This window comes from Jatropha curcas, chromosome 11 (genome assembly GCF_041381405.1).
Source record: "Jatropha curcas cultivar XTBG-Jc1 chromosome 11, XTBG_Jcur_1.0, whole genome shotgun sequence".
In the NCBI taxonomy this organism is placed as follows: domain Eukaryota; kingdom Viridiplantae; phylum Streptophyta; class Magnoliopsida; order Malpighiales; family Euphorbiaceae; genus Jatropha; species Jatropha curcas.
Window position 1 is genome coordinate 6,971,421 of NC_143161.1, and position 27,998 is coordinate 6,999,418.

The 27,998-nt window shown below is 33.7% G+C and overlaps 1 protein-coding gene and 2 long non-coding RNA genes across 25 annotated transcripts; 1 reads left to right on the forward strand and 2 right to left on the reverse strand.

Annotated features, from left to right (window-relative positions):
* Positions 1-120: 120 nt before the first annotated feature.
* Positions 121-27,668, reverse strand: LOC110009454 (uncharacterized). 12 transcript variants are annotated; one of them, XR_016318788.1, is made up of 5 exons: positions 27,401-27,668; positions 5,264-5,350; positions 2,647-2,693; positions 1,574-1,767; positions 121-601 (listed from the first exon to the last, which is right to left on the reverse strand). It is a non-coding gene; the product is annotated as an uncharacterized LOC110009454 (long non-coding RNA). The 12 variants fall into 12 exon arrangements; XR_016318789.1 differs by having other exon boundaries at positions 1,574-1,757; positions 5,264-5,347; positions 27,401-27,667; XR_016318787.1 differs by having other exon boundaries at positions 1,574-1,757; positions 27,401-27,667.
* Positions 417-27,065, forward strand: LOC105633995 (A-kinase anchor-like protein). 12 transcript variants are annotated; one of them, XM_089716164.1, is made up of 54 exons: positions 417-549; positions 1,835-3,565; positions 3,724-3,942; positions 4,088-4,318; positions 4,468-4,686; positions 4,832-5,062; positions 5,164-5,382; positions 5,529-5,759; positions 5,914-6,132; positions 6,294-6,521; positions 6,655-6,870; positions 7,032-7,244; positions 7,376-7,606; positions 7,857-8,087; positions 8,292-8,510; positions 8,715-8,945; positions 9,152-9,382; positions 9,589-9,819; positions 10,026-10,256; positions 10,381-10,611; positions 10,817-11,044; positions 11,169-11,399; positions 11,606-11,836; positions 11,963-12,193; positions 12,400-12,630; positions 12,755-12,985; positions 13,192-13,422; positions 13,547-13,777; positions 13,961-14,191; positions 14,316-14,546; positions 14,753-14,983; positions 15,169-15,399; positions 15,549-15,779; positions 15,923-16,159; positions 16,282-16,512; positions 16,646-16,870; positions 16,984-17,148; positions 17,349-17,514; positions 17,608-18,083; positions 18,221-18,754; positions 18,874-19,071; positions 19,178-19,336; positions 19,419-19,547; positions 19,797-19,970; positions 20,050-20,775; positions 21,278-21,517; positions 21,605-21,721; positions 21,813-24,098; positions 24,212-24,358; positions 24,443-24,622; positions 24,718-24,924; positions 25,010-25,219; positions 25,304-25,546; positions 26,058-27,065. In XM_089716164.1, the coding sequence occupies exons 1-54, from the start codon at positions 508-510 to the stop codon at positions 26,775-26,777; spliced, it is 16,605 nt and encodes a 5,534-aa protein (XP_089572290.1). In that variant the 5' UTR covers positions 417-507; the 3' UTR covers positions 26,778-27,065. The 12 variants fall into 12 exon arrangements, with proteins under 12 accessions (XP_089572290.1, XP_089572291.1, XP_089572286.1 ...); XM_089716165.1 differs by having other exon boundaries at positions 17,704-18,083; XM_089716160.1 differs by having other exon boundaries at positions 17,349-18,083.
* LOC149492446 (uncharacterized) lies at positions 11,838-12,424 on the reverse strand. The gene is made up of 2 exons (XR_016318792.1): positions 12,314-12,424; positions 11,838-12,182 (listed from the first exon to the last, which is right to left on the reverse strand). It is a non-coding gene; the product is annotated as an uncharacterized LOC149492446 (long non-coding RNA).
* Positions 27,669-27,998: the final 330 nt, after the last annotated feature.

Sequence of the window (27,998 nt, forward strand, 5' to 3'; positions counted from 1 at the left end):
AAACTCTTTCTTTGGATCATAAAACTGTCAAACAAAAGTATGATCTCAAACTAATTATAGTCGAAAAAGGAGTTAGAACCCCGCACGACAACTTATAAAACGTCCTGACAAAAAGAAAACTGTTAGAAAGACTGGCAGCTTCTTCCTGCCATTGTAAAGATTTCAAATTCAGCCTAAGAATAATTGATCCATCGTAACTGTATAATTCCACTATAAGCTGTATTGGTTACCAGTCATGTGGTCGGTCAATTAGTAGGACCATAGCATATCTTGACAACTCACCAACACATAAGCTATACCATTACCAAGTGGCATTTTGTCACTTACTAGTCTACTTTAGCAATATAACCATCAGCAGATTATTACAGGTACCTAATGATCCACATATTCAAAGTTTAAAAGTCTGGCAAGTGCAGCAACGAAAGATTCCAGCAGAACTTAGACATATTAAGTTTACCTGGGAACTTAGATCAATACTTGAAAAAGTTCCTACTAGTCCTGCATGAAATGGCAACCGAAGCTGATATTCCAGAGCCTGCATCTTTATTGGTATGTAAGATCATGTTCTTTCTCTAACAGGTGCCTTTTACTTTGTCTTTTGCTGTATATAATTAATGATGCACAAAGGATCTTTAGATTATACTCATTAGAATCATCCAAAAAATAAAAGAAAGCACAGCCAGATTAGCAAGATCAGTGATGAGATGAGAATAGCAACACAATTTCAACAACTCTGAAATGACAAATCAGTGAAGAACTCTCAATAATTCATGTAGCATTCAGTATAAAAGCAGAGATGTTTAGATTATATTTTTCCCGCCTTTTTTATCAGTATAAGAAGCAAAAAAAAGAAAAAATTGCAGCCTTTATTCTAATTATTTTCTACCAGAAAATTTTCTGAATATGATATTTCATTGACAGAATTAATTCTGAATATGATATTTCATTTACAGAATTAATTCATGAAAAATCTTTCTGTTTTCTTAATATTTAATGCTCAGATATTTATGCCTTTTCAGCAGCATATACATAGACCACAGTAATGCTATGGAGTCCTCACTTTTTCCATTATGGGTTTTGTTCCCATGAATGATTTAACTTCATATTTACTTCCACAATTTCTTAGATATTCATCTCTGTTTTATACGTCAACAATTTGATACAATTCAAATTCAAAAAATCAAAAGTTAACTACACCCTCTATATCATGAAAACTTTGGTTATATGGAAAGCTTTACATATGTCATAATCTTAACCATGAAATTACTTCCTTTGTTTTCTCAAATTAGATTGACGCTAATATTAATCAATTATTTTGACACAGCTAGAAAATGTGAATAGGAAATAGCACATGACTATAACCTGAAAGAAAGTTTCAATTAGGAAACTCAAACAATTTTGAAGGAAAATCTGTTTATTAATTATCCAGTATGCTTAAAATAAATATAACAGGTCTATGTATGATGCATGCAATGCTAAAAAAGGAATACTAATAGAAATAGGAAAGAAATTTAAACTAACTAGGAAAGTTGAATAAATGAGTACTGATAGGAATAGGAAGAAAATCAGTAACCTTTTTTTTTTTTTACTGAAGAAAATCCTAAACATCCAAAAAATTTCAGGAGTGCACTCTTTTCTTCTTGCTATCCTGCTTCTCCAAGAATCCCAAAGTTTCCTCCTTCTATATCAAAATTTCAGGAGTGCACTCTTTTCTTCTTGCTATCCTGCTTCTCCAAGAATCCCAAAGTTTCCTCCTTCTATATCATACTTATAAAACCGGTGAATAAATTAGTGCAAGGGTGATATAATGTAAGCATACATTTCTTTTATGCAGGAAAAAGGAGTTGATAAACACTCAACCCCAGAAGATTTTAATCAACTGTATGAAACTGCTGATTACTTTGTAGAATCTGGAAGCATATCAAGTAAAGTTGAAGCTGTGCATGGTGGCTTTCAAGGCAATGCTGGAGTGACAGCGGGTGAAAGTTTTTTTGAATCACCCTCAATTGCCAAATTTCATAGTGAAGAAACCAGCATAAAGCAAGAAACTTTTCAGGCGAATGACATGCAGTGCCAAGCAGAGAAGGAAATGAAAAAGAATGAAACACAGATACAGAAAGATGAAAATTTGAAGGCAGCAGAAGAGGCAGGATCTAAGGAGAATGAAGTCGTGGAGACAGAAGAGATAGGAGAAAATAATGAACGAAGCTGTGAAATTTCAGATTCTAAAGGAGTCGGTTTAAAGATGGATAAGGTTGAGGAACCATGCCTCCATGTTGGACAAGCAGAAATTTCAAGTGAAGAAAAAATATCTAATCTTGTTGAAGAAAACCAAAAGATTATTGAAAAAGAAGCTAGCAGTTTGCAGAATGATGAGGAAGACAGAAAGAAGGATGATGAAGATGCTGAACTCAAAACTAGTAAAGAAACGAGGATACTTGAGGCCAGTTCAGGTCAGAATGAAGACGCTTTAATTCACATCCTTGATCTGAAAGTCCAAAACTTGGACACCAATGTTGAAACAAGCACAGATGCTTTCCTAAAAAATGAACATAAAGACAATGCCTCAAGCATTGAAACTACTCCTATTGAAGAAAACAATGGAGAAGAAAATTCTGGAGTAGAAGAGAAGGAAGCAGACATTACCCACAGTTTACCAGATAAGGAGAAGAGTCTTGATGCAGCCAAAATAACTGAAAAGATAGAAAGTGATAAAGAAAGCATCAGACACGAAGTAAATGAAGAAGCCTCCTCAATACTGGCAGCAAGTCTAGAAATTAAGAGTGATAGAGAAGTAATGTCTGCAATCATAGAGAATGTGGAGAATAAACTTGAAAATCCATCAATGGCATTGGGAACAGAAAGCTCAAGCATACAAGATGCCGGAATTAAGGTAGGAAACAAGCTAGAAGAGACTTCAAGTATAGCAAGGAAAGAGGAAAGCCAAGATACAATGAACTTAAATGAGAATATGAAGGACGTGACACCACTTATGCATGAATCCCAAAAGAACCAAGTTGATATTCCTTCTGTCACACAGAGTGAAGAAATGTGTTTGCAGATGGTAGACAAAACTGAGATGTCTAAAGTGGTCACAGGAACTTTGTCCAAGGATGCTGTTGAGAGAAGTCCACAAGAAGGATATATTGAAATTCTTGAGAAAACAGCAGAAGCAGATAGCAGCAGTGGTGAAGATAGGCAAAACACAAATGGGGAGCAGTCTGTAACAGAGTCGTCTGCAGGGGAGAGCAGAGAAAATTGTGGGCATACCACTGTAGCATCTGAAAACGATATCAGTGATGCAGTAACTTCTCCAGAACACAGCAAAGACAAAATAGGAAATGAAAAGATAGAAACATCTGCGGAAATGGTTTCTCAGGAGATTAGTATAACTGCTTCAAGCGAATGCTCCAACACAATTACATGTGCCAAAGAGGATCCATATAATGGAGAAAGCTTTGCCAAAGAGGATCCATATAATGGAGAAAGCTTTGACAAAAAGGAGAAAGGAGAGAAATCAATAGACATTGATACTGTCAGAGATGATGAAATTCCAAAAGAAGAGGTTAAAAATAATTATTCTTGAACCTTTTTCAATTGTAAAGTTTTATTTCTTTGTATTAGGTCCCTCAAACATCACAAAAGTGAATAGTACAACAACAACAACAACAACAATGATAACCGTAAAACAAATATTTTACAAATTTTCTTTCCTTGTTGCAGAATCTCCCATCAACAAAACCAAAAGAGAAACTTGAAATTGAAGAACTTCGGATATCAAGCAAGAATGTAGATGAATATTCGTTGGAACGAGGAAAAATACTTGTAGAAGCTGAAGAGCAGCAAGAAGTCTCCAGCTTTGAACTTCAAGACCACGTTAATGAAGACAAGAAATCAGTAGATGCTGGTGCTATCAAAGATTATGGAATGTCAAAAGAGGAGGTAAAAACAATTCGTCCAGAAACTTTTTCAATTATAAAGTTTCATTTTTTTATGGAAGTAAGAGTGCGGCATGAAAGTGAATATTGCAACAACCAAAATGACAAACATATCCAAAAGTTTAAAACATTCTCTTTCCTTGTGGCAGAGTTTGCCACCGATGGAACCGAGTGACAAGATTGAAATTGAAGAAGTTGAGATCCAAGTCAAGAAAACAGATGAATCAACCAAGAATCATTCATTGGGAGAAGAAACAGCAACAGAACAAGTTGAACAATTGCAAGAAGTCTTTAACTTCGAACCACAAGACCAACTTAAAGAAGAAGGGAAATCCATAAAAAGCATTGTTGCCACAGATGATGGAATTCCAAAAGAGGAGGTTAAAATACATTTACCCTAAACCATTTCAAATTTCAAAAGATCTATTTCTTTGAGTAGCACAACCTCTGCATAATGAAAGTGCATAGTACCACAACAACGATACTGATAATTGTAAAATATTTAACAAATTTTCTTTCCTTGTTGCAGAATCTCCCATCAACAAAACCAAATGAGAAACTTGAAATTGAAGAAATTCAGATATCAAACAAGACTGTAGATGAATATTCATTGGAACAAGGAAAAATAGAGGTACAAGGTGAAGAGCTGCGAGAAGTCTCTCGCTTTGAACCTCAAGACCAAGTTGATGAAGACAAGAAATCAGTAGATGTTGCTGCTATCAAAGATGATGGAATGTCAAAAGAGGAGGTAAAACAATTAGTCTAGAAGCTTCTGAATTATAAAGTTTTATTTATTTGTGAAATTGAAGACTGCAGCATGAAAGTTAATATTGCAACAGCCAGAATGACAAACATATCAGAAAAATTTCACAAATTTTCTTTACTTGCTGCAGAGTTTGCCACTGACGGAACCAAGTGACGAGATTGAAATTGCAGAATTTGAGATCCAAAGCAAGAAAATAGATGAGTCAACGGAGACACATTTGCTGGGGCAAGAAACAATAACTGTGCAAGTTGAACAATTGCAAGAAGTCTCTAACTTTGAACCTCAAGACCAATTTAAAGGAGAAGAGAAATCCATAAAACGCATTGTTGCTACAGATGACGGAATTACAAAAGAAGAGGTTAAATACTACAACAACATGAACATGCATAATACTACAACAACAACAACAATGATAACTCTAAAACAAATATTTTACAAAATTTTCTTTATATGTTGCAGAATCTCCCATCAAAAAAACCAAATGAAAGACTTGACATTGAAGAACTTCAGATACCAAACAAGACTGTAGATGAATATTCATTGGAACAAGGAAAAATACCGGTACAAGGTGAAGAGCTGCAAGAAGTCTCTAGCTTTGAACCCCAAGACCAAGTTGATGAAGACAAGAAATCAGTAGATGTTGCTGCTATCAAAGATGATGGAGCATCAAAAGAGGAGGTAAAAACAATTAGACTAGAAGCTTTTTCAATTATAAAGATTTATTTATTTATTAAAGTGAACAATGCATCTGAAAGTGAATATTGCAACAGCCACAATGACAAACATATCAAAAAAGTTTCACAAATTCTCTTTCCTTTTTGCAGAGTTCGCCACCAATAGAACCAAGTGACAAGATTGAAATTGCAAAATTTGAGATCCAAGGCAAGACAATAGATGAGTCAACTGAGACTCATTCAATGGGACAAGAAACAGTAACAGGACAAGTTGAACAGTTGCAAGATGTGTCCAACTTTGAAATGCAAGACCAACTTCAAGAAGAAGAGAAATCCATGAAAAGCATTGTTGATACTGATGATGGAATTCCAAAGGAGAAGGTTAAAAATAACACTTACCTGAACCATTTTAAATTCCAAAACATCTATTTATTTGTGTAGCATGATTTTTGCATCATGAAAGTGCATAATACTACTACAACAACAATGATAACTGTAAAGCAAAAATTTTACAAATTTTCTTTCCTTGTTGCAGAATCTCCCATCAGCAGAACCAAATGAGAAACTTGAAATTGAAGAACTTCAAATACCAAACAAGAATGTAGACGAATATTCATCAGAACAAGGAAAAATACAAGTACAAGGAGAATTCCTGCAAGAATTATCTAGCTTTGAACCTGAAGACCAATTTAATGAAGACAAGAAATCAGTAGATGCTGGTGCTATCAAAGATGATGAAACATCAAAAGAGGAGGTAAAAAACAATTTTAAAGTTTTCTTTATAAAGCTTTTTCAATTATAAAGTTTTTTATTTATTTATGAAAATGAACACTGCATCACGAAAGTGAATATTGCAACAGCCACAATGACAAATGTATCATTAAAGTTTCATAAATTCTCTTTTCCTTGTTGCAGAGTTTACCACTGATGGAACCAAGTGACAAGATTGAAATTTTAGAATTTGAGATCCAAGGGAAGACAATAGATGAGTCCACTGAGACTCATTCATTGGGACAAGAAAAAGTAACAGTGCAAGTTGAACAATTGCAAGAAGTCTCTGACTTTGAACCTCAAGACCAACTTAAAGAAGAAGAGAAATCCATAAAAAGCATTGTTGCTACAGATGATGGAATTCTAAAAGAGGTGAACCATTTTAAACTCTAAAAGTTCTATTTATTTTTACAGCGTAATTTCTGCACCATGAAAGTGCATAACACAACTTCAACAATCACAAACATATAATAGAAGTTTCACCAATTATTTTTCCTTCTTGTAGAAGCTTCTATCAACAGAACCAAATGAGAATATTGAAATGGCAGAAGTTGAGATCCAAAACAACAACGTATTCGAGTTAAATGCAACTAATTTGTTAGAGCAAGAAATGGTACAAGCACAGGTTGGAGAGTTGCAAGATGTCTGTGAAGTTGAAACCAATGAAGAGAAATTGGTGGACATTGAGGCTGTTGAAGAAGATAGAATTCCAAGAGAGGAGGTAAAAAAAAAAAAAAAGAAAAAAAAATAGCCTTGTGTTCAATTCTACAAGTTTAATGTATCTCGCTCAGTTCCTTTACACAGCATGAAAGCCAACACTAAAAGATGAAAAAATGAAAACCCTACAACCAAAGTATATCAACTTCTCTTTCCTTGTTGCAGAATGTCCTACCAACAAAATTGAATGAGGAGATTGAAATTGCAGAAGTTGAAATAAAAACCAAGAATTCAGAGGAATTAAAAGCCACTCATCCCATGGAACAAGAAATTATAGTGCGAGAAATCTCTAGCTTTGAACTTCGAGACCAAGGAAATGCAGAAGAAAAATCAGTTGACGACAAAGCAATCAACAGCGATGAAATTCCAAAAGTAGAGGTTTAAACAATATTTTCAATCCAAAATTAATATCGAATTGCACCCTCCATGCATCATGAAAACGAATAGAATAATACCAACGAGCAAAACTTTATAACAAAAGTTTGATAAATTCTCATCCCTTTTTGCAGATTTTGCCAACACTAGAAATAAATGAGAAAATAGAAATTGCAGAAGCTGGGATCCCAAAAGAGAATCTAGATGAGTCAAATGTCACTCATTTAATGGAAAAAGAAACATTACAAGCACAAGGTGAGGAGATGCAAGAAGTCTCTAAAGTTGAACTCCAAAACAAGGTTGAAGAAGAAGAGAAATTGGTAGACATTGATGCTGGTAGAGATGATGCAATTCAAAAAGAAGAGGTAAATATATATATATATATATATATATATATATATATATATATATATATATATATATATCTTGAACCTTTTTCAATTCTGAAGGTTTAATTAATTATATTAATTCCTTCATACATCACGATTAAAGTGAACACTAAAACATCAAAAATGGCAATCATACGATCAAAGTTTATAAAATCCATTTTCCTCATTGCATAATGTTTGATAAACTTATAATAAAAGTTTGATAAATTCTCAATTCTCGTTGTAGAGTTTGCCACCTCTAGAAATAAATGAGAAAATAGAAATTGCAGAAGTTGAGATCCAAAAAGAAAATCTAGAAGACTTAAACGGAACCCATTTAGTGGAACAAGAAACATTACCAGCACAAAGTGAAGAGTTACGGGAAGTCTTTAAATCTGAATCTTCAAACCAGTTGGAAGAAAAAGGGAAATCAATACATGTTGATGTGGATAGAGATGATGTAATTCCTAAAGAGGAGGTAAAAAGAATTTAGTCTTGAACTTTTTTCAATTCTAAAGTTTAAATTAATTGTATTAGTTTCATGCATATCATGATTAAAGTAAACACTAAAACATCAAAAATGGCAATCGTAAAATCAAAGTTTACGAATTCACTTCCCTAGTTGCAAAATGTTTGATAAATTTATAACAAAAGTTTGATAACTTCTCATTCCTTGTTGCAGAGTTCACCGCCAATAGAAATAAATGAGAAAATAGAAATTGCAGAAGTTGATGCCCAAAAAGAGAATCTAGATGAGTCAAATGTCACTCATCTAGAGGAACAAGAAACATTACTAGCACAAGGTGAAGAGTTGCAAGAAGTCTCCAAAACTGAACCTCAAAACCTTGTTGAAGAAGTAGATATTGATGTGGGTATAGATAACATAAATCCTAAAGAGGAGGTAAAAAGAAATTAGCATTGAACCTTTTTTAATTCGAAAGTTTAAATTAATTGTATTAGTTCCATTAAATATCATGATTAAAGTAAACACTAAAACATCAACAATGCAATCGTAAAATTGAAGTTTATCAAATTCATTTCCCCATTTTAGAACTTTTGATAAATTTATAACAAAAGTTTGATAAATTCTCATCCCCTTTTGCAGATCTTTCCACCACTAGAAATAAATGAGAAAACAGAAATTGCAAAAGCTGAGATCCCAAAAGAGAATCTAGATGAGTCAAATGTCACTCATTTAATGGAAAAAGAAACATTACAAGCACAAGGTGAGGAGTTGCAAGAAGTCTCAAAAGCTGAACCTCAGGACCAGGTTGAGGAAGAAGAGAAATTGATAGACATTGATGTTGGAAGAGATGCTGTAATTCCTAAAGAAGAGGTAAAAAGAAATTCGTCTTGGACATTTTTAAATTCGAAAGTTTAAATTAATTATATTAATTCCGTCACACGTCATGATAAAAGTGACCATTAAAACATCAAAAACGGCAGTTGTACAATCAAAGTCTATAAAATTCACTTTCCTCATTGCAAAATGTTTGATAAATTTACAGTAGAAGTTTGATAAATTCTCATTTCTTGTTACAGAGTCTGCCACCACTAGAAATAAATGAGAAAATAGAAATTGCAGAAGTTGAGGCCCAAAAAAAGAATCTACAAGAGTTAAACGACACTTATTTAGTGGAAGAAGAAACAATACTAGCGCAAGGTAAAGAGTTTCAAGGAGTCTCTAAAGTTGAACCTTCAAACCAGGTTGAAGAAGAAAAAGAATTGGTAGACTTTGATGTGGGTATAGATGATGTAATTCCTAAAGAGGAGGTAAAAAGAAATTAGTCTTGAACTATTTTCAATTCTAAAGTTTAATTTAATTGTACTAGTTCCTTTACATATCACAATTAAAGTGAATGCTAAAGCATCAAATATAGCAATTTTACAATTGGAGTTTATAAAATTCATATTCCTCGTCGTAGAATATAAGATAAATTTATAACAAAAGTTTAATAAATTCACATTCCTTGTTGCAGAGTTTGCCACCACTAGAAATAAATGAGAATATAGAAATTGCAGAATCTGAGATCCAAAAAGAAAATCTAGATGAGCCAACTTTCACTCACTTAGTGAAACAAGAAACATTACAAGCACAAGATGAAGAGTTGCAAAAAATCTCTAAAGCTAAACCTTCAAATCAGGTTGGAGAAGAAAAGAAATTAGTAGATGTTGATGTGGGTAGAGATGATGTCAGTCCTAAAGAGGAGGTAAGAGGAAATTAGTCTTGAAACTGTTGCAATTCTAAAGTTTAAATTAACTGTATTAGTTCCAATACACATCGAGATTAAAGTGAACATTAAAACATCAAAAATGGCAATCATATGCTCCAAGTTTGTAAGATTCACTTTCCTCATTTCAGAATGTTTGTTAAATTTATTATAGAGGTTTGATAAATTATCATTCCTTGTTGCAGAGTTCGCCAACACTAGAAACAAATGAGAAAATAGAAATTGCTGAAGTTGAGATCCACAATGAGAATCTAGAGGAGTTAAACGACAATCATTTAATGGAACAAGAAACGTTACAAGCACAAGGTGAAGAATTGCAAGAAGTCTCTAAAGTTGAACCTCAAGACCATGTTGAAGAAAAAGTGAAGTCAGTAGATGTTGATGCTAGTAGAGATGAAGTAATTCCTAAAGAAGAGGTAAATAGAAATTAGTCTTGCACATTTTTCAATTCTAAAGTTTAATTTAATTATATTAATTCCTTCATTAAATATATGATAAATCTATAACAAAAGTTTGATAAATTCTCATTCCTTGTTGCAGAGTTTACCACCACTAGCTATAAAAGAGAAAACAGAAATTACAGAAGCTGAGATCCGAAAAGAGAATCTAGATGAGCCAAATGTCACTCACATAGTGGAACAAGAAACATTACTAGCACAAGGTGAAGAGTTTCAAGAAGTCTATAAAGCTGAACCTCAAGCCTATGGTGAAGAAGAAGAGAAATCAATAGACGTTGATGCCGATAGAGATGATCTAATTCCTAAGGAAGAGGTAAAAAGAAATTAGTCTTGCACATTTTTCAATTCTAAAGTTTAATTTAATTATATTAATTCCTTCATACATCATGATTAAAGTGAACACTAAAACATAAAAAATGGCTATCATATGCTCTAAGTATATAATATTCACTTTCCTCATTCAAAATGTTTGTTAAATTTATACTAGAAGTTTGATAAATTATTATTCCTTGCTGCAGAGCTTGCCACCACTAGAAACAAATGAGAATATAGAAATTGCAGAAGCTGAGATCCAGAAAGAGAATCTAGAGGAGTTAAACGACACTCATTTAATGGAACAAGAAACATTACAAGCACAAGCTGAAGAAATGCAAGAAGTCTCTAAAGCTAAACTTCAAGACCATGTTGAAGGAGAGAAATCAGTAGATGTTGATTCTGGTAGAGATGATATAATTCCTAAAGAAGAGGTAAAAAGAAATTATTCTTGCACCTTTCTCAATTCTAAAGTTTAATTTAATTATATCAATTCCTTCATAGAATATATGATAAATCTATAACAAAAGTTTGATAAATTCTCATTCCTTGTTTCAGAGTTTGCCACCACTAGAAATAAAAGAGGAAACAAAAATTGCAGAAGCTGAGATTCGAAAAGACAATCTAGATGAGCCAAATATCACTCACTTAGTGGAAGAAGAAACATTACTAGCACAAGGTGAAGCGTTGCAAGAAGTCTCTGAAGCTGAACCTCAAGACTATGTTGAAGAAGAAGAGGAATCAATAGACATTGATGCTGGTAGAGATGATTTAATTCCTCAGGAAGAGGTAAGAAGCAATTAGTCTTGCACTTTCTTCAATTCTAAAGTTTAATTTAATTATATTAATTCCTTCATACATCATAATTAAAGTGCACACTAAAACATCAAAAATGGAAATCAAACGCTCCAAGTTCATTAAATTCACTTTCCTCATATCTAAATGTTTGTTAAATTTAAAAAAGAAGTTTGATAAAATATCATTCCTTGTGGCAGAGTTTGTTATCATTAGAAACAAATGAGAAAATCGAAATTGCTGAAGCTGAGATCCAGAAGGAGAATATAGAAGAGTTCAATGGCACTCATTTAATGGAACAAGAAACATTACAAGCACAAGGTGAAGAATTGCACATAGTCTCCAGGGCTGAACCTCAAGATCATGTTGAAGAAGAAGAGAAATTAGTAAATGTTGATGCTAGTAGAGATGATGTAATTCCTAAAGAAGAGGTAAAAAGAAATTACTCCTGCACCTTTTTTTCAATTCTGAAGTTTATTTTAATTATATCAATTCCTTAATAGAATATATGACAACTCTGTAACAAAAGTTTGATAAGTTCTCATTCCTTGTTGCAGAGTTTGCCACCACTAGCTATGAAAGAGAAAACAGAAATTACAGAAGCTGAGATCCGAAAAGAGAATCCAGACGAGCCAAATATCACTCTCTTAGTGGAACGAGGAACATTACTAGCTCAAGGTGAAGCGTTGCAAGAAGTCTTTAAAGCTGAACCTCAAGACTATGTTGAAGAAGAAGGGAAATCAAAAGACGTTGATGCTGGTATTGATGATGTAAGTCCTAAGGAAGAGGTAAAAAGAAATTAGTCTTGCACTTTATTCAATTCTAAAGTTTTGTTTAATTATATTAATTCCTTCATACATCATGAATAAAGTGAACACTAAAACATCAAAAATGGAAATCAAAAGCACCTAGTTCATTAACTTCACTTTTCTCATTGCAAAATGTTTGTTAAATTTGTAATAGACGTTTGATAAATTATCATTCCTTGCTGCAGACTTTGCCACCACTACAAACAAATGAGAATATAGAAATTGCAGAAGATGAGATCCAGAAAGAGATTGTAAAGGAGTTAAACAACACTCATTTAATGGAAAAAGAAACATTACAAGCACAAGGCGAAGAAATGCAAGAAGTCTCTAAAGCTGAACCTCAAGACCATGTTGAAGAAGAAGAGAAATCAGTAGATGTTGATACTGGTAGAGATGATGTAATTCTTAAAGAAGAGGTAAAAAGAAATTAGTCTTGCACCTTTTTGAATTCTATAGTTTAATTTAATTATATTAATTCCTTTATAGAATATATGATAAATCTATAACAAAAGTTTGATAAATTCTCATTCCTTGTTACAGTGCTTGCCACCACTAGAAATAAATGAGAAAATAGAAATTGCAGAAACTGAAATCCAAGAGGAGAATCTAGATGAGTCAAATGTCACTCATCTAGTGGAACAAGAAACATTAGCAGCACAAGATGAAGAGTTTCAAGAAATCTCTAAAGTAGAAACTCAAGACCATATTGAAGAAGAACAAAAATCGGTAGACGTTGATGCTGGTAGAGATGTTGTAATTCTTAAGAAAGAGGTAAAAAGAAATTAGTCTAGCACATTTTTAAATTCTAAAGTTTAATTTAATTATCTTAATTCCTTCATAAATCATGATTAAAGTGAACACTAAAACATCAAAAATGGCAATCATATGCTCCAAGTTTATAAAATTCAGTTTCCTCGTTGCAAAATCTTCGTTAAATTTACAATAGAAGTTTGATAAATTATCATTCCTTGTTGCAGAGTTTGCTGCCACTAGAAACAAAGGAGAAAATAGAAATTGCAGAAGCTGAGATCCAAAATGAGATTCTAGAGGAGTTAAACGGCACTCATTTAATAGAAGGAGAAACATTAAAAGCACAAGGTGAAGAATTGCAAGAAGTCTCTAAAGCTGAACCTCAAGACCATGTTGAAGAAGAAGAGAAATCAGTAGATGTTGATGCTGGTAGAGATGATGTAATTCCAAAAGAAGAGGTAAAAAGAAATTATTCCTGCACCTTTTTCAATTCTAAAGTTTAATTTAATTATATTAATTCATTCATAGAATATATGATAAATCTATAACAAAAGTTTGATCAATTCTCATTCTTTGTTGCAGAGTTTGCCACCACTAGAAATAAATAAGAAAACAGAAATTGCAGAAGCTGAGATCCAAAATGAGAATCTAGATGAGCCAAATGTCACTCACTTAGTGGAACAAGAAACATTACTAGCACAAGGTGAAGAGTTTCAAGAAGTCTATAAAGCTGAACCTCAAGACTATGTTGAAGAAGAAGAGAAATCAATAGATGTTGATGCCGATAGAGATGGTGTAATTCCTAAGGAAGAGGTAACAACAAATTAGTCTTGCACTTTTTCAATTCTAAAGTTTAATTTAATTATATTAATTCCTTCATACATCATGATTAAAGTGAGCACTAAAACATCATAAATGACAATCATACCCTCCAAGTTTATAAAATTCACTATCATCATTGAAAAATGTTTAATGAATTATCATTCCTTGTTGCAGAGTATGCCACCACTAGAAACAAATGAGAAAGTAGAAATTGCAGAAGCTGAGAACCAAAAAGAGAATCTAGAGGATTTAAATGGCACTCATCTAATGGAACAAGAAATATTACAAGAACAAGGTAAAGAATTGCAAGAAGTCACGAAAGTTGAACCTCAAGACTATGTTGAAGAAGAAGAGAAATCTGTAGATGTTGATGCTGGTAGAGATGATGTAATTCCCAAAGAAGAGGTAAAAGGAAATTAGTCTTGCAATTTTTTCAATTCTAAAGTTTAATTTAATTATATTAATTTCTTCATAGAATGTATGATAAATCTATAACAAAAGTTCGATAAATTATCATTCCTTGTTGCAGAGTTTGCCACCACTAGAAATAAATGAGAAAATAGAAATTGCAGAAGCTAAGATCCAAAAAGAGAATCTAGATGAGCCAAATGTCATTCACTTAGTGGAACTAGAAACATTGCTAGCACAAGGTGAAGAGCTGCAAGACGTCTCTAAAGTTGAACCTCAAGACTGTGTAGAAGAAGAGGAGAAGTCAGTAGACGTTGATGCTGGTAAAGATGTTGTAATTCCAAAAGAAGAGGTAAAAAGAAATTAATCTTGCACCTTTTTCAATTCTAAATTTTAATTTAATTATATTAATTTCTTCAAACATCATGATTAAAGTGAACCCTAAAACATAAAGAATAGCAATTGTACAATCAAAGTTTATAAAATTCACTTACCTCATTGCAAAATGTTTGATAAAATTAAAATTGAAGTTTGATAAATTCTCATTTCTTGTTGTAGAGTTTGCTATCAATAGAAATAAATGAGAAAATAGAAACTGCAGAAGCTAAGATCCAAAAAGAGAATCTAGAAGAGTTAAACTGCACTCATTTAGTGGAAAAAGAAACATTACTAGCAAAAGGTGAAGAGTTGCAAGAAGTCTCTAAAGTTGAACCTTCAAACCAGGTTGAAAAAAAGAAGAAACAGGTAGACGTTGATGTGGGTAAAGATGATGTAATTCCTAAACCGGAGGTAAAAAGAAATTAGTCTTGAGCCGTTTTCAAGTCTAAAGTTTAATTTAATTGTATTAGTTCGTTTATACATCATGATTTAAATGAACACTAGAACATCAAAAATGGCACTTGTGTGATCAAAGTTTATCAAAGTTAACTTTCCTTCTTGTAGAATGTTTGACAAATTCTCATTCCGTGGTGCAGAGTGTCCCACCATTTGAAATAAATGACAAAATAGAAATTGCAGAAGATGAGATCCGAAAAGAGAATCTAGATGAGTCAAATGTCACTCATCTACTGGAACAAGAAACATTAATCGCACAAGGTGAAAAGTTGCAAGTAGTCTCTAAAGGTGAACCTCCAGACCAGGTTGAAGTAGAAGAGAATTTGATATACCTTGACAGTGGTAAAGATAATGTAATTCCCAAAGAGGAGGTAAAAAGAAATTATTCTGAAGCTTTTTCAATCATAAAGTTTAATTTAATTGTGTTATTCCTTCACACATCATGATTATAATGATCACTAAAAATCAAAACTAGCAATTGTACAATCAAAATTTATCAAATTCACTTTTCTCATTGCAGAATGTCCCATCAACAGAACCAAATGAGAAAAGTGAAATTGCAAAATTTGATATGGAGAACAAGGACTGGAATGAATCAAATGCAACACGCCTAGCAGAACAACAAACGACATTAGTGCAAGGTGAAGTGTTGAGAGAAGTCTCTAGCTTTGAATCTGAAGAACAAGTAAATGAAGGCGACAAAACAGTTCGCATTGATGAAATCAAAGATGACAGAATTCTAAAAGTAGAGGTAGAAAAAAATATTTTTAACCTTTTACAATCCCACGATTTTCTTTATATTTATTACACCTTGTATGCATCATATACATCAACATCAAATCAACATTGAAAATTTATCACAATAGTTTCATGAATTCTCATCCCTTGCTACAGAGTCTCTCACCAATAAAAAGCAATGAGAAAATTCAAATTACAAATGTTGAGATCCAAAACAAGAATGTAGATCAGTCAGATGTCATCCATTTGTTGCAACAAGAAACTGTACCAGCACAAGGTGAAGGCGAAGAGTTGCAAAAAGTCATTAAAGTTGAACCTCAACTCCAAGTTAACGAAGAAGAGAAATTATTAGACATTGATGTTGTCAGAGATGATGAAATTCCTATAGAGGAGGTCCATAATTATTCTTAAACTATTTCAATCTGTTAAATTCATACACCGTGATATATGTAAATACTAAAATAGTTAAACAATAAAAATAATCAAGGTTTATCAAATCTCTTTCCTTGTTGCAGAATGTCCCCCCAACAAAACAAAGAGAGAAGAGTGAAATTGCAAAAGTTGAGATTGAAAATAAGGATTTAGGTGAATCAAATACAACTCATTCAATGGAACAACAAACAATATTAGAGCAAGGTGAAGAGTTACAAGAAGTCTCTAGCGTTGAAATTGAAGAACAAGTAAATAAAGAAGACAAGTCAATTGGCATTAAGGCAACCGAAGATGATGGGATTCCAAAATTAGAGGTAAAAAACAATATTTTGATTCAATTTTCAAGTTCTATTTATTTATCTTGCACCTTCTATGCATCATGAGAATGAGCACAACGACCTAGATATGACAAATCATCAATGTTTCACAAATTGTCATTCTTCGCAGAGTTTCCCACCAACAGAAAGAAATGAGAAAATTCAAATTACAGAAATAAACATCCAAAATAGGAATGTAGATAAGTTAACTGCTACTAGTTCGTTGGAACAAGAAGCAATACCAGCTCAAGGGGAAGAGTTGCAAGTATCTAATGCTGAACTTGAAGACCAAGTTAATGAAAAAGAAAAAATAAACATTGATGTCGTCAAAGATTATGGAATTCCAAAAGAGGAGGTTAAAAGAATTAATCTTAAATTGTTTCAATCTTCAATTATACATGTGAATACTGAAACATCAACAATAGAAACCATTAATTAAATTGTATCGAATATCTTTCCTTATTGCAGACTGTCCCATCAACAGAGCAAATTGAAAAGATTGAAATTGCAGAAGTTGAGATTAGAAAAAAGATTGTAGATGGATCAAACACAGCTCATTCAATGGACAAACAGACAATATTAGTGCAAGGTGAAGAGTTGCAAGAGATTTCTAGCTTTGATCCTCAAGACCAGGTAAATGAAGAAGACAAATTGCTCAATGTTAACACAATCAAAGATGATGGAATTCCAAAAGTAAATGTAAAAAGAATGCTTTTTTAATTCTTTTTTTTTTTTCCAATTCCATAGTTCTATACATCATTAAAGTGAGTACATTAGCATCAGCAATTATAAAATTATTAAAATTTTTCATATATTTTTATTCCTTATTGTAGAGTCTCCCACCAGGAGAAATGAATGAGCAGATTGAAGTTGCAGAAGTTGAGATCCAGAACATTCTAGCAGAAACTTCGCATGAGGAGAAAAAGGAGGATGGGTGTTTAATAAAAAGAGATGAAGACAGTGACGGGAAAGGCAGACTACAAGAGGATAACAAGGAAGGTATTGTGGAAAATTCCCAAATAGTTGATGGTATTTCCCATGAAATGGATCAAAATGATGAAAGCCTCAACTCACCTCTTCAAGCTTCACTAGGAACAAAACCAGAATGTCTGCAATGCGATAACTTTACTACATCAGAACCTTCACCCATGGATGAAAAACATGACATCAGTTCTTCTGTCAAAACAGATGAAGAGAACAAGAACAATGTTGGTTCAGAAGAACTTAAAGTGCAAAGTGAGGAGGAGAAATTGAAGCATGACAAAGATTTAGAAAAAATATTGCAGAAAATTGAACCAGGAGAAAATGTTGAACAACAAATTACTGTCCTGTCTGTGGAAACCGAGGCAATAGCTTTGAATGAAGTGGATAATAACTCTAAAGAAGAGATAGTTGAGACTCCTCAAGACAATCCAAATGAGGCAGAATTACCTAAAGAAGTAGATAAAAACAAGGAACATTCCATAGATGAGCACAATATTCAAAGCCTCTCAAGAGAATCTGTCAAGCAAGGAATAGTTAAGAACTTCCATAATGATGAAATTAATGTTGAAATATCCAACAAAGAGGTTAGTCAAACGCTTTAAACTATGATGCCTCTAACAAATATTAGTTTTCAACTCAATTACTAAGCAAACTATGATGCCTCTAACAAATATTAGTTTTTAGGCTCAATTACTAAGCAAAAACTTAGTTTCTTTTGCAGATATTTTTGGAGTCCTTGACAAATAAAACAAGTGAGATCATTGTACTTCAGACGAATCAAAACAAAGAAATCAGTTATGCACATCATCCAACTTCAGAAATGCAAGCAGAGGAAAGCCTAAAGCACAAAGGTAGTAACATAACCGCAGCAGATATTTTGCCAATGGAGAAAAAAGAAGGCAATGAATCTGAGCCAGAGGAGAGAAAAGAAGACAATGAATCTACAGTCAAAGCTGGTGCAGACAATGACAGCAATACTGAGTTATTGGAGATTTTGAAGAGTAAGATGGAAACATCACAAAGTGAAGCAAGTAGAGAACCAAAACTGCAGAAGAATGAACCAGAGGATTTTGAATCGTCAATGAATGTGATTACAGCAGAAATTGAGGCAGCCATGTTGAGCGAAAAGGCCAACAACATTACACTTTTAAAAGAAGTTGGGGCCATCCAGAATGTAGGAGAAACTGTAAAGAACGAAAAGAATGAAGGAATTGAAGATATTGAGAACAAGGTCAAAACAGTTCCAACTAGAGAGGTAATAATTCAAAAGATCTCTCAAACTAATAAGTACTTGCATCTTTTCTATAACTCAAGTAACCAATTGTCTCTCAAGATTAGTTAAGCTAATGACACTATATTTTATTGGAGATGCAGGATGTCAAACCAGATGCAGAAACATGCGATGAAAACATAAGCGTGGATACTGAAATTATGGAGGCAAAGTCAAAAAAAAGTGAAATGGAAGCAGGAATTATTGAAAATATACACGGATTCAATTCTGTGAAGAAGTTAGAGGGCAAACATACAAGCGAGAATGCAGAAGAGGAAATAAAGAAGAAAGGCATTGAAGAGGTCCAATTTAATACTTGAATTACTGCATAATCTCAACTTACTCACTCTTATTTTTCTCTGTTTCAGTGTTACTAATAAAAAAGCTGGAAACCTTTATACTATACAGGAACATGAAGATACTATGATTGCTTGCCTAAGTGCAGACACTGAAAAACACATCACAACGGAAGCACTCAGCAGCAAAAACATCTCACCACAGTCTACTGGAGAAATAAGAGCTTCAATCTATAAAGAAGACAAAGAAGAAAAGAAATCCAAAATGGAGGTTGGTTGTGACAAAATTTTCATATTACTGCTGCCTAGCTTATAATTCATATTTACCCTGTAATATTTCATCTGTTGAGCAGATGCAAGAACTTGAGCTAACCAGTATAGTTAAGAAAACTGAAAATGAAGTGTCAGAGGAAGCAACTATTGCAAGGAAGCAGTCTACAGAACCTGCTATGGTAATTGCAGATGATACGACAGTAGTAGTGGTATACTGAATGTTATGATTTGGAACTCCATTGTGAACTCTTCTAGCATGAACTATCATTCTGCATACAAATATATTTCTCATTTCCTCTTCTCTTCTATTTTAGTTAAAATCTAATTCAATCCATCTGTATGCATGAGATCCAACTGTAAACTTTTCTAGTATGAACTTTTATTTATTTATTTTTTTTTTTTACAATATATTTTTCTTTTCTTTTCCATTTTAATAAACATTCTATCCATTCACATAGATGCATGAGATAATTCAATCTGTCAAGGAGGATGAGGATACTGGAAAACTGATTGTAGAAGAAGGCATCATAGTTGAAGACAAATTCAAAGCACCTGTTAATGGAATAGATGAAGAAAATCCTTCCCAGAAGAAAAAACAGGGTGAAAGTGATATAAGCATGTTAAAAGAAGAGGTTAGCTTTTGAATTTCTCCAACGTTCATGTTTCAGCTATTCTTGCTTTTGTGTACTTACAGATCTATGTGTTTAACAGATAAAAGGCTTCACTTCAGAATCCACAGAAGCTGATGCAGATGAAAAGCGTGAAATCCAAAATGAAGCTCTTATTGCGACAAGTTATGATCAAAATGAGATGAACGTTAGTGAAGCATCTTTAGGCAAACTATCAGATGAAAACCTGATGGAATTCTCTAAAAAGTCATCAAAAGATTTTGAGCTCATAAACAGTGAAGAAAGCCAATTAATAGATGAAAGTTCAACAAAATATCCAATTGCAGATGAAAACAAAGAAATGCATGATGAGGATAAGATTACAATTAAAGAAGGGGTTTATGAATCAGGCTCTGTAGACACTGGGATAGAGAATACAAATAAAGAAGCAAGGTCCTGTCAGAGCGAGGATCCACATCAGGATCTTGAGCTACACAATGAACAGATTATCTCTAAAACAGAAGATGCTGAAACAACAAAGATGGAACAAACTAGAGACCTCATTGATCAGGGAAATATTTGCAAATCAAAAAGATCACAAGATGAAGAGCCATCAAATGTACAGGATGAGGACTGTAAGTGTATTGAATTAATCAATACAGATCAGAAAGAGCCTGCACAGGAAGAAGAGGATTCTGCTAAGCAACCTGAAGCTTGCTCAGAGAATGATGATGCAGGAAAAGAAGCAGCAGGTGAACTTGAAGCAGGAGCCCAAAAACAAGGGCTTGAGGATAGAGAGGCCAAAAACAATGGAATGCCAATGGAACAGGTCAGAGACATAATTAATTTCTCTTTTGCATGACATCACAATGAATAAAGTAATGAGGTAAAGCGGCAATTTTTTCATTCCATAACAGTGGAAATGAGACTTATAATGGATCCCTAAAAAAGGCGTATCTCATAATACCGTAAAAAAGCATAAAGGTCCCATCATATTTACATAGAATATAAAAATTTCCTTGCTTATTTCCACTGGTTAGCAATGAAGCTACTGCTAAACACAAGAAGCAGGAATTATCGAAAAATTGGTTAAATGACAGTCAATTAAATCTAAGACTTCCTCTTTACAAACTTGAGATTTCATATATTATACCAAATAGAATGAGTTTCTCATATAATTCTGGTGTTATATATATATATATATATATATATATATATATAATGAGCACCTCATGTTTCTTTCTTTTTCTTTTCTTCTTCTTCTTCTTCTTTTTTTTTTTTTTTTTTTTTTGACCACATTTAGCCTTCTAACAATTATTAATATTCGACAGAATTCGTTTGATTGTGCTTTTGGAATATTGACAAGAGATGAAAGCAATGAAACAGTCTGTGAAACCAACCAAAATATAGTTGAGGAAAACAGGATTTCCGAACCTGCCAAACTAAGATATGAAGAATCTCAAGAAATTCAGCAAGATCCAAAAAAGAAACCTGAGCCATTGGGGGTTGCAGATCTTAAAGAAACACAGGATGCATACAAGACTGTAAAAGCTGCCATCTTAACTGAAGAGGTCAGAAAATAAACTACTTGTTAAGCATAAGTAACTTCCCCTGAACATCTCCGAGGTTCAGTTTTTGATTGTATGTTTCTTTGTCAGATGTGCAAAGAAGTTGAGAAACCTGATGATGATGAAATGGTCAAACACTTTGACAAGGAAGAGAATGATATAAAGCAACTCCACACTATATCCACTGAAAATGAAAGAACCGATGAGGTCAGCTTAACATACTACTATTTGATATATTTTGGATATTCCACCACTTTGTTTTCTACCATAAACATTTTTCAATCTTAATCTTAACCAGGTGGAAGAATTCAGCTCCATATCCATTGAATACCTTGCAGCAACAGACTCCAATAAAGAGGAAGAAAAAGAAAATGCAGAGGTTGAAGCAGCACAAACATTGGAAAATGAGGCATCAGTTACAGAAGAAAATGAAGAAAGAACAGTGGAAGATGAAGGTAGTGATAAGTTTATAGGTCTGTCAACCAGTGCATCAATTAATGAGTCAGAAGAAAAGATTAAGGAGGAGATCACAGAGAATGCAGATAGCTGTTATGACAAGATAAAAGCAAAAACTGTGATGGAGGAAACAGTTGAGCCCAACTTGCAGGAAGTTCCAATGAAAGATAAGCCAGCGCAGGATACTAACATCCCCTCAAATAAGAGCAGTCCACATGCAGATGAACCTGAAGCAACTCAACAGGAAAGCATAGCAATTGAAGAGAACTCCTTGGCTTATGAATCCAGAAATGATGATAAGGAAGAACTGCACACAGGTGAAATAAGAGAAGAAATCAAAGAAGCTTCTGAAATAGTAAACGAGTCTCAGGATTATGCACTGGTTACTGGAACTGAAACCGCTACATATGAAACTCTCCCCAAAGAGATAACAAACGAAAATGAGACACAATCTCCAGCAATGCCTTGCAAAGGAGATAATTATGGAACTAAAGCCACAACTGAGAATGTAGAGGAGAACATAGAGAAAGTGATAATAACAAAGGATGAAGCTTCAGAGAAATCATCTGCGTTAAAAACAACAGAAGAGAGATGCTTGCAACATGAAGATTCCAGGGAGGTTGAAGTTTCACAACTAGAGCTTCACATCAAGGAAAGCATGCCAAACAGTTCAAATCAAGAGCATGAAAAGAGAGATGAATTTAAGGAAGAATTAAAGGAAGTTTCTAAAACAGCAACGACGTCTAGCTGTCACAACCTCGAAGCAGCTACAGAAGATGAAGTTGCAAATGATCATACTCTGCAAGAGGAGAAATCAGAAGAGCTACATCAAACAGAACCTTTTCCATTACTTTCCAAGGGACATGAACTTGGGAGCTCAACTACAACTGAGAAAATGGAAGAGAATATAAAGGAAGTGTTGCTTGAAGATGAACCAAAAACAACTGAAGAAGTTCACTTGCAAAAGGAAGCATCTGTGGAGTTCAAGGTCTCCCAATTAGACCTTGAACTGAATGAAGACATGAAAGAGGGTCCAAAGGAAGAACCAAAAGCAGTGAGTGGGACTTCAGTAGAAATTGAACAAAAGAAAGAAGCTTCTGAATCCAAATCACATTCTAATGCAGAAGATAACAGAGCAATCAGAGAAGATGGAATTAGTTCTATACAGACCAATCCTGCGGAAAAATTAGAAGCACAGAAGCAGACGCTGGTTTCTGCACTGCTCTCAAAAGAACGAGCGGTTAGAATTTCAGACAAAATTGAGAGCATAGAAGAGAACAGGAAGGAAATGGAGGTGCTGGAATATAAATCAAAAGGAACAAAAGAGATCCTCCTAAAGGGAGATCCTGAGGAGCTTGAATTCTCCCTACTGGAGTCTCAACTTGGTAAAGATGCACAGATGGAGCATCTGAATGAAATACATGAGAGAAAAGATGGGGCTATAGAGGGCACTAAAGAAATTATAGAAATTTCTGAATTAGTACTTAATACCAGTTCTCAAGACCACACCGAAGCAAAAATAGATGAAATTACTTCCAATCAGACTCTAACAACAGAGAAAGAAAAAGAGCAAAATGAGACACCACCAACTGGATCTCTTTTAAAAGACCATGAGCATGGCATTTCAACTCCCGCTGAGAGCATGGAAGAAAATATCATTAACATGGAAGTGCTAGAAAATGCAGCAAACACGATCAAAAAAGCATCAATACAAAAGGAAAAGCTTAAGGAGCTCAAACCCCCTCAATCAGAGTTTCAATTTGACAATACATTGGAGATTCCAGAGGAAATACATGAGGCAGCAGTTGGGACACCAGATGAAATTTTAAAATTGCAGCCTGAACATGACAATAAGATAAGAGATGAAGAACCTCCCCCAGAAAGTGGGGAAACCTTAGAAATAACAGAACCATTTGAAAAAACCTCCAATCTGAACACTATAACAAGTGAAGAAGCTTCTGAATATTTGTCAGAAGTTAATGGTCATGAAGTCATCATGCAATCTGAAGAAGCTGAAATCAAGGAAGAGTATTCAGAGGCAGCAACTATGGATTTGATAACTGAAGAAAATCTGAGAGAAAAAACTATTGCAACTGAAATCATGCATGATGAAATCACAAATGAACAGGTCAGATAGAGAATAAAACCGAACTTTCAGTATTTCATGCTCTTTCTTGCTTCCTCCATTTTCCTTTGCTTTGCTGATGGTAAACTGCTAACTAAAATGGGAAAAAAACACAGATGACAGAAGAAAAGCATGAGGCCAGGAACTGTCAGGAAATAATCCTTGGTGAAGGAGCAGCTAGAGAGAGCTCCCAGGAACAGGAGATAAAGGGTGAAGCAAGTCTAGGAGATAAGATGTTAGCAAAGCAAACACAAATCGAAGAGGTAAAATTATCTAATACTGAACTTTGTTTACTTATTTCTAAATTCTTCATTACTGTAAAACTGATCCCTGTATCTAATATACAGTCATGCAAGGAAATAGAAAAGAGTATTGCAACTGAGACACTTGAAGAACAGATTAGCAAAGGAAAAGAAACGTTGGAGAATCTTCACCATGTTTTTGTTGACAGTATCTCAAGTGAAGCAGCAGTAGCTAAAAAGATCCAACAACATGAGATAAAGGGTGAACAATGTCAAGGAGATAAGGTGTTACAAGAGGAAATTCATAAGAGTAAACTTCATTTATATTTACTTCCCGCTTCTTCATTAACATACCGTTGAAACGTTTATCTAAAATGCAGTTATATGAGGAAATTGAAAACGCTGATGCAAGTGAGAAGATTGAAAAACAAATCATCACAGAAAAAGAAATAGTTGAGAATCTTCACCCAGCTGTTGAGAATATCTTGAGAGAAGAAGCAGCTAAAGAGATCCACCAAGGACATGAGACAAAGGGTGAAGAAAGTCAAGGAGATAAGATGTTAGCAAAGGAAATTCAAAATGAAGTGGTAAGACTTATAATTTTTGAACTTTATATATATTTTCGTTTTTCATCTTCTTCATTAATAGTTGAAGCCACTGTCTAAAATTCAGTCGTGCAAGGAAATTGAAAAGACTGATGCAAGTGAGACCATTGAAAAACATATCAGCACAGAAAAAGGAACAGTTGAGAACCTACACCAAACTGTTGCTTACAGTGTCTCAAGTGAAAAAAAAGGTAAGGATGTCCACCAAGAACATGAGATAAAGGAAGAAGAAAATGAAGGAGAAAACATGTTAGCAACTGAAATACAAGATGAAGCGGTAAGAATACAAGTACAGATCTTTATTTATATTTAGTTTACAAACTCTTAAACTATAAGTTTGACGCCTTTATCCAAAATACAGTTATTCAAGGAAATTGGAAAGACTGATGCAAGTGAAACAATTGAAAAAGAGATCAGCACAGAAAAAGGAACAGTTGAGAACCTTCACGAAGCTGTTGCTGAAAACAAGACTATCAAAGAACATTTTCTTGAAGAAACAGGGAGTGAAAATGCTGAGGAGGGTAGGAAATCAGACATTGCAAATCAGGCTGATGAGACAAGATCTGAAGAAGTCAAAATAGAAGCTACAACTGCAATAGGAAAGGTTAGATTGCATTTAGCAATTCCCTTAACCACGCCCGCATCCCCCCACCTTCCCACAAAAGGAAAAAAAAAAAGAAAAGAAAAAAGTGGGCAGCCTTGCCCATAAATCTTCATAAGAAAGATGAAACAGCTAACAAATTACATAAATTTATTTTCAAAGCTCCATCTCTACTGAAATTCATGTAGACAAGATCTCTTCTGTCATGAGATGTCAATCAATTGTTCTAGATTTTCCTTAGAGAAATTAATTCAAGAAAATGAACAAGCCTCATCATAAACTTGAAATATCTTGAAAACAAACAGAAAGCATAACTTAAAAATCCATTCATGCTGCAGAAAAGATGAGGAAAAGAAAATTCTTAAGAGAACATTCCATTTCCAAGTTCTCTGAAATGTTTTCTCATCTTGCTTGCTCTTCTGCAGAACCAAATAAAACCAAAATTTAAAATAGATAAATAAAACTATTACACTCGAAATTTCAGCTAAACGTCTTCACTTTTTTATCTTATCAGGAATTGGCCATTGAGATATCAAAAAAAAGATCAGCAGACCTTGCAGAAACCACTGAGACCACTCTGAACATTCATCAGGGAGAGAAACCCTCTGATGATACTTTAAACCACATATCGAGAGAAGCAGAACCAGAGACAACGATTTCGAGTAGAAAGAAAGACCTTCTACGGGTGCTACAAGGGCTGGTTGTGGAAACCACACAAGTTACTGAAGTAGGAGGCTCACAGCCGGCTTATGCTACAGTTGTCAATTCAGAAGCAAGAAGACTTGAACATAGAGCAGAAAATATAGAGGATGAGAAAGATGGAAAAGCGATGCAGGAGAACACATCAAAGGATTCAGCCAAGCTTTCATTATTTGACATGATGCAGAGATCCACAAGAGAAAAGCAAGTAGCTGGAGAATTGACAGAAGAAAAAGAACCAGCAGAAATCAAAGAAGAAGTGGAAGTTGCAAAACAGATTGAACAAACAGAAAAGGCAAAATCAGACGAAGAAGAGGAAGAGGAAGGAGATGAGCAAAAAAAGAATGACTCAGGCTCTGATGCACTTGTAATTGTAGAAGAATCAAGAGATATAGATCTTAAGGTTGTGCACGTACAAAAAAAATCACATAATCTACTATCCGGCGTTGGATCAAAGGTGAAGCATTCAATTTCAAAGGTGAAGAAAGCCATTACTGGCAAGTCTTCTCACTCAAAGCAACAATCACCAAAATGAAGCCCAAAAAATTTATAGGTGAAACCCCAGCAGTTAAAACAGCTCAATGGCAGGCAGCTAAGATACAAAAAACCCATTTGCTGAATCACTTGTTCTCAGTTGATGTGTTGATTATACCATTAGGGTTTGAGGTTTGAAGTGTGTATATAAGAAGCTTGTATAAATTCAAATTTTGAGTCCGCACATATTTGAGTTGAATTTTTGTACCATGATTGTTAGTGTATTACAAGCATAAACCTCTTAATGCTTGTAAGAAAAAGCTATACTATTGAAAAGCTTTATGCCAAATCTTTCTTCTTGTGAAACATAACCCAAGATCTGAAGACACTAGACTTTGATATTTTACTCTTAGAAAACATCAAGTCATTCAATAACAGTAAAGCAAAAGAGGCAAATATGATATAACAAGCAAGTCAAATGGCATATTTTTTACTTCCCATTTCCTTATATATATAAAACAAAGAAAATGAAAAAGAAAACAACAACAACAAGATGAAACTCGGTGATGATAAGCTATAAGAATTGAGAACAAAATATATGGACAGAAAGCCCATTCAATAAATCAATGAAGAAAATTCACAAATGCCAATACTGAAGCGGAAGATTAAGAAATAAAGACTTACAAAGAATCCAATGCAAAATTAGCGAAAATAACATTCTCTTCTTTCCAATTATAAATAATTTGTTCAATTCCTAATTTGAACAAACCATGCCAGCGATCTCTTCAAGATAGATAATTTTCTGGTTAACAAAAGAGAATCAATAGGCATTATTGGCAAATTATAAATGTCCAAAACGGCGGGAAAAGAGAGCGAGGGAAAGGGGAAGGAAGGAGACTGAGAAGGAAAGTAGGAGAAGAAAGAGGTTTTTGTTTTATTTGTTTATTCATGTGTTTTTTTCCTTGGTTTTCAAAGAGCACACCCGCCGGTTCAACCGATTGAACCGTAAACCGATCAGTCTTATTATTTGGATTTGTCTTGTAATTTCTTAAATAAACTGTTTATTTTAATATTTTCCAATGGTCATATATGTTTTAGCTAGTATAGCTATTATGTCACCTTTTCTTTAATATTTATATTGCCAATAAAAATTATAATTATAATTTTTTTGATACTTTTATTCTTTATATTATGTATTCTTATATTTCTCAAATTAAATATTTTACTCTTATCTATGAAAATAATTTTATTCAATAATTTTACATTTTTATGAGGGTAAAAA

What these genes read in the sequence shown, in the direction of transcription:
- LOC105633995 (XM_089716160.1), top strand. Translation starts at nt 508, where the DNA reads ATGGCAACCGAAGCTGATATTCCAGAGCCTGCATCTTTATTG. An exon ending in ATGTAATTCTTAAAGAAGAG is followed by an intron (nt 12,631 to 12,754) that starts GTAAAAAGAAAT and finishes TCCTTGTTACAG; the next exon opens with TGCTTGCCACCACTAGAAAT. An exon ending in ATGGAATTCCAAAAGAGGAG is followed by an intron (nt 16,871 to 16,983) that starts GTTAAAAGAATT and finishes TCCTTATTGCAG; the next exon opens with ACTGTCCCATCAACAGAGCA.